General features: G+C 44.5%; 1 protein-coding gene across 1 annotated transcript in view; it reads right to left on the minus strand.

Annotated features, from left to right (window-relative positions):
- The window catches only part of FBN1 (fibrillin 1), a 252,869-nt gene extending 242,972 nt beyond the window's left edge, over nt 1-9,897 (minus strand). Inside the window, exons 1-2 of the mRNA XM_068551179.1 lie at nt 9,730-9,897; nt 8,756-9,100 (exon numbers count right to left, since the gene is read on the minus strand). Coding sequence (XP_068407280.1) covers nt 8,756-8,919 — 164 coding nt within the window. The 5' untranslated portion in view covers nt 8,920-9,100; nt 9,730-9,897. The remainder of the gene's footprint in view (nt 1-8,755; nt 9,101-9,729) is intronic.
- Between the last annotated feature and the right edge of the window lie 1,185 nt (nt 9,898-11,082).

Below are 11,082 nucleotides of genomic sequence, written 5' to 3' on the forward strand. Positions count from 1 at the left end.
AATACCAATTCTATTGACAATTGCACATCTATCTTTATTTACTAATTATAATCCCTGATTCCAGAAAAAAAATGTTTCTGAGGTATATTATACCAACAGATATACAGAAATGGGGCTATTAATAGAAATTGAAAGTAAAATCCCACATAGAAGGAATGTAAAACATATCAGATACCTAAATTAATAAAATTAAGTGACTGTGCATTAAATTTGTCCCTGAGTTTCTTAGAGGCTAAAGGAAATGGGCGGAAAGTTAGGAGTTTTATAATTCTTTTATTTGGAAAAACAAAATTTGCCAGTTTTTTAGGAACTGGGGTTTGTGAGTTCTTTAAATGCAAACTAAGAACAATGCCCTTAACATTAATCTAAAAGATCACAGAGATACATTATTCATGTAGTGTTTTGCATTCTGAGGTTGCAGTAAGCAAAATACAATGAAGCATCTTCAATGGGAAACTAAGTCAATCAGACTCGATCAAGCTAGAATTGAAACATCTGATTATCCTTCTCAAAAACCCGCTGCCTCACTGTGGCAGCTAATCTCCAAAGAGGTTGCCCCAAATTCCTCCCCTCCCTGCAGACATAGGCTGCGCCTCACCTCCATCAAGAGGCAGAGCTTATTAGTCCATGCCCTTGAACCTGAGCAAGGTCTGTGACTTGCATGGAATTTCAGACTAGGCTGTCTGAAGAAAGTCTGGTAGCTTCCACTTTTGTTTTCTTGGTATCCTGAGCTGGCTTGTAAAAAGTCTGGCTATGCTGCTGGATGGTCCATATGGAAAGGGAGACAATCTGAGACTCTGTGCAGGAGAACCAAGAAACTCAGCCAACCCTGATAACATATGAACCCACTTAAGCCCTTCCAGACAGCTCTTAGCCATTCAACTCAGTCTGTGGATAACATATGGGGTTAAAACATGTGACCAGAGATCAAGAGGCTATTGTTCAAGATCCAGCCCCAACAGACACTTACCCTGAACAAGGCCTGGTAGCGGCACCTGGGGCTCAGTTTCCCCATTGGCAAGAAGACACTCAGTGGCCCCATCCCCAGGGGCAGGCCTAGGCAGGAGGTCACATAGGAGATAGCTTTAAAACCTGTAAGGCCCCCAGCAGAGCCAGACGAGTGGCTCTCTGCTTCCTTTCGTCCCTTCCTCTGTCCATCCATTTGGACCAACCACACCAAAGTAAACAGGGCTGCAGGTGCCAGTCCATGATCACAGAACCAGAAACACATGTGGAGAAGTCATCTTACTCATTCTAGACCCAACAGACATTGTGGGAAGCAGAGACAAGATTCCCCACTGTGTCCTGTCCAAATTCCTGCCCTCCAGAATCATAAGAAATAATAAAATTATTGCTGCTTTAAGCCACTACATTTGGGGTAATTTGTTACATAGCAATAAGATAACCAAAACACAAACAAAGATAGCTTGTCTCCTTGTAGTAGAGGGACTAGGAATGACTTTGTCTCTCTTTAGTTTCTCATTAATGATGCTATAATGTTTTTACATATAATGAGTTTCAATGTATATGGACGTGGGAGCACCCTAGGTGCCTCCTCGGCTTTGCCTCTCACAACCAAGTGGTCAAGGACTGCTCATGCTGCCACTCAAGCCTCCTCTTCACCCCCTCCACTGCTGTTGCTCTGGCCATCACCCACTCTCACCATGACTCGACTCCTATATTAGCCTCCCAAATCTCCCTGCCTCTAGTCTCCCTACTCGCTAAACCATATACCTTTGACACTTTGGCCAGAGTGGCAGAGATCGGATCGTGTTCCCATCTTAGAATCCTTTACTAGCTCACCATCCTCAGCTTTCACAACAATCAGATAGTAGCATCATGTGCCCTTTAGTCCCTCTCCCACCCCAATCTATGGACAGACACACACGGTTGCATGCTGCACACCTTCAGGGGGCACTACTTGCATAGGCTACACTATGAACCGTGCCCCCCGAAGCCATGCAGTGCAAACCCTGCCCATCATACTCAATGTCCCTCAATCCCAAACACCTTATATCCTTTTTGTTTCATGCCTTTTTCACTCAAAGTTTTCCTTATTTCTCTCCTATACTTCCTCCAAGCTCTAATATATATATAATTTACCTTACCCAGTCAATCAATCAAATCGGTCAGACATTCAAAAATTGTCTACTGAATTCTTACCATGTGCCCAGTTCCTAGGTATACCTAGTGATAAAACAAACAAAAACTGAACCTTCAACAAGTTCTCAGTACTACTAAATAGTCACTTATTTATCACATAGACCAGAGATTAGCAAACCTTTTCTGTAAAGGGCCAAGCAGCAAATAATTCAGTTTTGCAGTGCCCTACTGTCTGTCACAACTACTCTCACTCTGCCACTACGTGTGAAAGCAGACATAGATAAAGCGTAAACAAATGGGCATGGCTTTGTTTCAATACAATTTTATTTATAAAACAGGCAGTCTGGTCCACGGTTTGCTGACCCCTGACAGACTTTCACTGTGAAGTCTTTTCTGAAAAATCCCGTTCCCACAATGATGCGTCCCTAGTCATAGGGACTGCATCTGCCTTCGATAAACATTGAGTCTTTCTCCACAGCAATGGTAGAAGATTCTGGTGAAATGAAGGTATCAAGAATGTGGAAGAAAGAAAGTGACCACATATAGGATTTATTGTAATTGAGAATCATTAAAATATATTGGTTAAGAGCACTCACTAGGAAGCCAGATTCCCCAACTCTATCTCTTACTAGTTTATGTCCCTGGAGGAATAACTAAAATTACTGAAAAACTGCATCCCTCAGTTTCCTCATCTGTTAAATGGGCAAGTAGGTAGAATCTTCCTCATAAAGGAGCTGTGTATTAAATGAATAATATATGTACAGTGCAATAGTGAGTGATATACCAGAGCTTGCTATTCTTTCCCATAGGATACAATCAAGGTGAAAAATGACACAGAAAGAATTAAATAGCTCATCATATTGATGAAAACTTAAGACACACACCAGTTTCCCCTGGAAAGAGAAACATCTCTTGCAACTCTATTCTGAAAGAAGTTCCGCATGTGGAACATGAGAGCAAGAGATTCTGAATGACATAATGAGGAACATCTCCAGCTCAGAACCATGGGCAATGCAGACGGAGGGTGCCTGTGATGGTTACCTACCACACTCAATAAAAGTTCAAGGTATAATACTAAAATACACGTGCTATCCAAAGACCCCACAGCTCAGACATTCTATAAGTCCTTCTGTGTTTTATTAGTGTCTTTGCAGAAGTATCAAAGTTTCTTGTTTGACAAAATATTATATTACTGTGTTATTAACTATACCTGGGATTTGTGAACTAGCATGAAGGAATATTAGGAATTTTAAGTGGAATTTTACCAAAGTCTTAGTACTGCATTTTTGTCCAGAGGAATGAAAACCAAAACCATAACTAAAATTAATGGAGAAAGAAAATTTAATATTAAGAATTTGTCTTTAAAACTTAACCTTTGCGTACCTCAGCTCTCACAGCTGTAAAGGGAAGGTAATAAAAGGACTCACCTTATAGAGATGTTATGAGCATAGAATGAGCTATAATATGCAAAACACTGAGAGGAGTGCCTGGTACCTAAATGCCATCTAATCGTCACCTACCACTGCTACAAATGTTATTATTATTTATTTTTTACTTGCTCCTAGATCCCACGTCCTTTCATACCTTTCTGCTGTCTCCTGATTTTTGTAATGCATCTGATTCTCCTACCAAATATTAAGCCTCTCCAGGCTGTGGGTGCTATGTCTCTGGCATTCCACAAAGCTAAATTCAACATAGCATTCAATCAAGGCTTCCTGAATTAATGAATTCTTTGAATCCCAGCTTCGACAAGTTAGTGTTAAAATGCTTATGACAGGATTCTTGCTTTTGATGATTTTACAATCTAATGGGAAAATCAAGCTTAACAAACTTGAAATATTAAACTCTCATATGCCTGCCATATAACTCAGGCCTGATATGTTACTGATTTCAGCTTTCTTTAAAAATTTCATGGAACAAAATTCTAAGTTTCTAGAATAGGCCTATTTGTTGGGTTAGTTTCTAGACACAAAGAAATTGTTAATACAGTTTATTTCTCTTTCAAGAAAACGTTTTTTAAATCTTATTTTCACCTTGAAAATTAAGGCTAAAATTCAGAAATTGGTTAGGCTTATTGTTTGGTTTATTGCAGGAAAAAGCAAACAAATTATGTGTGAGTATCCTAATAATTTGTTCAGCATTTGGCTTGATTAGAGTCAGTAGCATAATACTATAATCTTTTTAAGTACCTGCTATACAAGAAGACAGAGGAATGTTTCACTATTTTTTAAAAAAATTCCAAATAAGCTTGTAGGGATGTCTGTACTGCCATTTCCATCATCCCTAACCTCATTTCACTATAACTTGATGTATCAATATGTTTAAATTAATTTGTGATACCAACAACTTATGCATTTTTGTAAATAATCTCTATGTCTTAAATGTTACAAAATAAATCCCATAAATAAATATTTTGTCTCCATCTTCTTGTTTAAAATGTGGAATTGCTTAAACCTTTTATTTAAGAATATCTTTTTCTAATGGTGTTGCAATATTTTAGCTTAATCTATTCAGTAAATGAAATGACAAACCATACCACTGCAGGAGTTTTTCTCCATATTTAATTATTAGCCTATCTGACTTCGGATGAAGCCTTAAAGTCTTCTTTATAAAGTAAAATGGACCTTATGAAGTCTACAGAACTTTTTCTGTGTGCCCTGCTAAAGTTCTTTATTTTAATAACAGACGTCTGTGTAATTAATCCCTCTGAGTTTGTCATCACATAATCTATCCTGCGTATGAACTGTTCCATGTGTATTTCTGGTAACAAGACCCCTGGAAAAAAATAAACAAATAAACAAAGACCAAAAGGAATCATGCACAAGGGGACAAATTGTGTGAAATACAACCAGTCTCATACACTTATAAACCAGGCAATGAGCATAGACGTTCTCAGTCCATCTTATCAGAGATTTGGGCAAAGGAGGTTTCACTCTAAAGAATTTTTCCCTTTGATGGGAAACTGTAATATTTCCTTATTTGGGAGCTAAAGCAATAAGGCAAACATAAATAAATGGTGCATAAGTACCGCTATTCAAGTAGAGTTATGTGTTTTTTTTAAATTAGATTGTCTCCCACACTTTTTGCCTAATCACAGAAGTTAAGAATTTAGCTGAGAAAAATTCTTCTGAACTAAAATTCAAACAATAAAGCTAGGATTTTATTATTTCTCATAAAGTCATCTCACACATGTTAAGCAGTGCCCAGGCAAACAAAAACCACTATACATTTATTACTTGAAAACGTTTTTGAAACTTGCAAAACTCTCATTTCAAAATACAGAGAAATGCAATTTTTTCAGAGTGACTGGGGACCACACTCATTCCATTAAAAAAAGGATTTCCTGTAAAAACAGAAATTGGCGATTTACTCTAAGAAAACACAGCGAAAGCTGGGAAGAAACTTGAGGATGCTTAAGTTTCCACTGTGGAACAATGTCTGCTGCCCAGTGAGAAGGGAAAAAAAAAAGAACACCTGCAACAGGATGGGAGGAGAGAAAGACAGGCTAGGACTACACACCCAAAGAGGGAAAAACCACGCAGGTCCCTAGTCTGGGACGCAAAGGAGCTGACAGGAAAGGAATACATATCCCAAGAAGAAGAATACCCAGGCAAATTCTGTGGTCACCTGTCACATCAGAGAAAGAGAAGAAGGCAGTAATTTGTAGGAGAGCCCAGACCAACGCACGGAAGACACTGATGAGTTTAAAGCACCTTTTACCTAGAGAAGATATTAGTGAGGTGCTGAAAGTTGCTGCCACCAACTGGGCATCAGGCGGACTTAGGGGTTACAAATCACTTTCACTTCATAAACTGTGCATCAAAATGGTAAACAGGTTTTACTGTAGTCAGAGAGGTTAGTTCTGAAGCTGGTAATATTTTAACTAGAAAAAGTAGAAGTTTTAAGCAATAACTGGAAAAATGGAACACACAACTGCTCTTCCTGATGATGTATACAGCACCGTGTGGTTAAAAGACTTATTCATGTGAGACTGTAATAGCAATAAGCAGAGAGGATACATCTTAAAGGCTATTCAAATTTAAGATCAAAATTGGCATTTGTTTAAAACTTATGGGTAAACCTTTGATCCAGCAATTCTATTTTCCTTTATTAACTTATACTACATATAAATATTCACATGTACACAAACATGCAAGTAGAAGAATGTTGGTAACAGCAAAAAATTTAATATAATCTAAAGAGCCATCATTAGGGAAATGTTCCAGCCACATTATGGGATTCTATACGCCAAGGGAATGCACAAAGTAGATCCCTATGAGTTGATAGATGGATGCACTAAAGATATATAAGAGTAAGCAAGGTTTGAACAGTATGTATGGTATATTCCATGCATTAAAAAGGATACACACACATATCTATCTGTGTGTGTATATATATACATATATATTACATATATATATATATGGATATGTTTTATACTATCTCTAGAAAAATACATAAGACAATGGTGTCTGAGAGGTATTTACAATTAAATATTTTTAATTGTATATCCTTTTAAATTTTTATTTTTTACCCCAAGTATATGTATATAATACATATATTATATACATATAACATTTTAGATAACACAAGAACTATAAAAATAAAAACCTTTATATTATAAAGGTTCATTATTATAGCATATTAATATATATTGTTATGCTATAAAGGTTAATTATTTGTTAAACTTTTCATATGTATGTAAAATCTCATAGATAACATGAGAATTAGGAACACTCATAATTACTGATCTATTAATACCATGTTTTGGGGAAGGCTTTATGAAGAGTTTGCAATAAGGTAACGTCCACATTAGTGACCAAATACTATAACACAGAGAAGTGTTTCTTTATAATCTTAAAAAAATGTAAAACCCAGAAGAACTAAGTGCTGGTGTGAGTAAAAGCATGGACAGCCTGTTAAGCAACAAAGTAAGGCTTAGTTTCTGTTTTCACGTTGAGTTAGGGCCTCCCGAGGAAACATGCTGGTTGGTGATAGCACATAGAGACGAGACAAATGTCTGGCTAGGCCTAATGTCTCCCTGCAGACCTTCATCCACAGAATTAAACCCCTACTTCCTCTCTCTCTATGGGAGCAATGCCATCGAGCTTAGCTATTAAGATAATATATATGGCAGAAATATATTTTTTGAAGGAAAAATGCTAGGCTAAATCAGGTCCTTTTGAGAACGGGTGAAAATCAGTTTCAGTCCGTCTACTGAACTGGCCATGGGCCGTGCACACAGGGCAAGACACGTCTGCTGCCTGATCAGTATCAGGCTTAACATGATAAGCAAATTTCCTTTCCAGCACTGTTGGAATCCGTGATTTATTTTCCACAAAGGCCAAGATGGAACTAAGTTAATCATAACTATTTCCTAGGGTCAGAAAATCATGCATATTTCACCACGGCCTAAGTGCTTGGCTCTGACAATCATGTTGTCCCAGATCTAGAGCAGGACTCAAAAACTGGTCCGTTCAGTTTACTGTACTTTTTCCTTCCCATACTTGGGCCATACAAACACAAATTGCACTACATATATATAATAAAAACAGCCCATAACAAAAAAGAATACGTGAAATGTCCAGCCACATATCCAAGTGGACACCATCACTTGGTCACTCAGGGTCATATAATCAAACTACACAACTACTCAAAAAAGAGCAGCAATGAGAATCGTAAGAACTTAATAGAAACCTCTGTGTATTTACTGTCTAGGTTCATTACAGGATCCTCCAAGGGGACAAAATGGGTCATTTATAATCCATCCTGCTGCTTCTCCGGAGGCTTGAATTTAAACACTCTCAGAAAGAGATACTTCCCTTTCAATTTGAACAATTTTAAGGGAAGGGTACTCCCACCCGTCTTCAATTCAGGGAACTGGCCATCCTTATAGAGTCAACCTGCCTGATTTAAATATTTTCTGCTGAAACATTTTCTGTAATAGGGGCATGAGAAGCTGGTGAAATGCTCAGTTGCATCTGAGTAACACACACGACAGGTTAAAAACACTCCTTCAAGGCCAGCCACAGCAGCATTACTGCCCGGATGAAATAAAGAGCTTCTAACAACCGCAAGACAACTTCTCAGAAACACTTGCCCTGCTCTGCTTCCAGTGTAGACATCTGAAAGGAAAACTCAGTCCCTAATTTTAACAAGCATAACTTAGAGGAGAACCAACCATTAACTATGTGTCTTCTCTGACTGTCTGTCCCTGAAACTCCTTTCTTTCCTTGCTCCCTTACAAACAGAGCATCTACAAAGATGCCCACGAGGCAAGTACTTTCCCTAAACACAACCGGAATTGGTATGATGGGAAAGGTTGGGCTGCCCCTCTTCCCAGTCGCAGCTCCTCCCCTTCTTCCTCAAAGAACCCTTCTCGCCTCCCAAAATCAGCCTCGACAATGGCCCAAGATTCCTTTTAGCCATGACCTCTCCTCTGGGGCAGAAATCCTTAAAGCGTACAGGCAAGGTGGTTTAGCCACAAACGCGGCGAGAACTGGATAACCCTTGCATCTCTAAGGTGCCCCCAGGAGGTCTTGTCAAGGATCCTTCTACTGTCCAGAATCGACCCTGTCAGTTCCTCTGGATCTTGAACTCGGGAGAAGAGGGAGGGGACACCCACACCCAAGGAGCTGGCCCGTTCCATTACCCTTTAAGCGCGTCGTGTCCTCCGCCGCCTCTTCTCTTGGCCCGGCTGGCTCTGGTTTCCTTCACGTTCCCAGCCTCCAAATTGGCGTCCGCCCCATGGCTCGTGTAGGAAGCTAAGAGCACGGTAAATCCCAGGGCGACCTCCAGCAGCCCCCCTCGCCGCATGATGTCGAGCGGCCGCCGGCTCCCGCCGCCTCTCGCCGCGCCCCGGGCTCGGTCCGGGGCCGCCGCTGCGCCCTGGAGCGCGCCGCGCCGCCGGGGTCCCGCTCTCCCGCCGCCCGTCCCCCGGGCCGGGCTCCTCCCGCCTTCTCCAGGCGCTGCTCCCACTTCAGGCGGCCCCTGCCAGCTGCAACAGACAAATCGCCGAAGCGGGGGAGACATTCAGGGCTTCGGGATGCTGAAGCCTCGGGGTCCCCATTCCCGAGCCCAACCCGCGCGCCGCCTGCGCGTGGCGCAGTTACTTTGGGTAAGTGAAGACCGTTTGGTCCACAGCTGGCTGAAAAGCCCAGGCCCCCGGCGGCAGCGGCTCCAGCCAGCCCCTCGGCCTCCCGGGCGCCGCCTGAAAAAAGCGCCGCAAAGTACCCATGTCCCGAGCAGTTCTAAACCCTGGGGCAAGCTCGCTGCGTTTATTTTTTACTAGCACGAATTGCGCACGATGCGCGCTCTGACGCCCCAGCTCCCCAGCCTGTCCTCTCCGCCAAGCCGCGGGGCTGGAAGCCCGCCGCGCCGTCCCCGGCCGGCTCCGGGCACTGCCACCGCCCCCCGAGCATCTGACGCCGAGCCCGGCACCGGGAGCCCCGGGCCAGGAAGCTGTCAGGCAGGGGAGGGCCAGCGCCAGCTCTGGACGTTCCGGGACAGCCCCTCACCCCAGTCCCTGTCCCTGCCCTCAGCGCGGCGCAAACGCAAAAGCCGCCGTGGCTGCAGCTCCAGCCCCGGTGGCCGCCCGACCCCTGTCGGGACCCCGGCTGCACCCACTGGAGAAGTGGCGGCTCCGGCTCCCGAGGCGGCGGCGGCTGTTCCTTGGTCCTGGCCGCGGCAGCCGCTGCCCTGCTCTGCCCGCAGCTGTCCCAGCTGTGGCCGCCTGTCCGCCTGCGGCACCCACAGTCTCTGCCGCGGCTCCCGCGGCCCCCTCCTTTCCCCACCTCTTCAAGTATCGTCTGCGCAGCGGTTTCTCGCGAGAGAAATACTTTTTTTAAAAAAAGAAAGAAAAAGAAAATGACACCCCCTCCTACATCCCCCTCATCACCACCCCACCCCTCGGCCCCATCCATCCTCCCTTTCCACTCCCCTTTGCCAGCCACCGCCTCGGCGCGGGGGCCTCCCTCGTTCGCGGGATTAGCGCAGTGGGAGGAGGCAGAGGTGATCGGGTCCTGCCCGGCCTGGGATTTCGCGTTTTGGGGTGAGGAGTTGAGGGAATGGGAAGAAGTCGAGGAGCGGTTTCACCCGCTCTGCGGCTGGGAGATCTAGACCCGAGATTAGCCTGCCCCGCGACCTGGGAAGCCCTGCGGGCGCGGAAGGCTGTGCCACCTGTACCTAGAACGCGCGCTGGAGACGGCGGCTCGGAGGCCCCAGCGGCCCCGGCGAGAGAGGAGACGCGTCCCGTTTGCCCGCGTCTCCCCGGCGCCGCCTCACTGCGTCTCTCGGGCTGGGCACAGAGCGGAGGCCGGAGGCCCGGAGGCCGGGGCAGGGCGCCGCGGGGGCGCGGCGGCGGCCGGGGCTGATGTGCGAGCGGGGGAGGGGGCTCCGCCGCTGCCACCGGCGTCGAGAGCCCACTCGAGGCGCGGTTCTGGGTCTTGGTTCAAGTCACCCAGGCTGAACCCAAGATGCTCCAAGAGTCTGAGTGGGATAACGACCCAGAGGCCTGTGAATGTTGGAACCTGGGATTTGGGATGGAGGCATTGAAGGGGCGGTCCTTTTCCCCAGCCCGCAGCTAAGATTGGGCTTCTCCTGGACGAACCTAGACCCTATTTCACCTCCCCAAACATTCATATTCTCTCTCTCTCTCTCTCTCCCTCTCTCCCTCTCTCTCCCTCTCTCCCTCTCTCTCTCCCTCTCTCCCTCTCTCTCCCTCTCTCTCTCCCTCTCCCTCTCTCTCTCTCTCTCACACACACACACACACACACACACACACAAGGCTGCCTCTCCAGGACAAGCAGGGCACAGTGACTTTAGAGAACATAGTATTTATGGCATCCTTATATAGCTAAGGCCCCGTGTTGCCTGCACCCTATAATGGTGTAGGAGGGCAGGAAATCACACACTGGGCCCTAGGCACTGGTACTGGAGACCCCCAGAAAATCCCCGTGGAGTAGCCACCAGCTGTCAAGC

The sequence above is a fragment of the Eschrichtius robustus genome, chromosome 1, assembly GCF_028021215.1.
Source record: "Eschrichtius robustus isolate mEscRob2 chromosome 1, mEscRob2.pri, whole genome shotgun sequence".
NCBI classification, from domain to species: Eukaryota; Metazoa; Chordata; class Mammalia; order Artiodactyla; family Eschrichtiidae; genus Eschrichtius; species Eschrichtius robustus.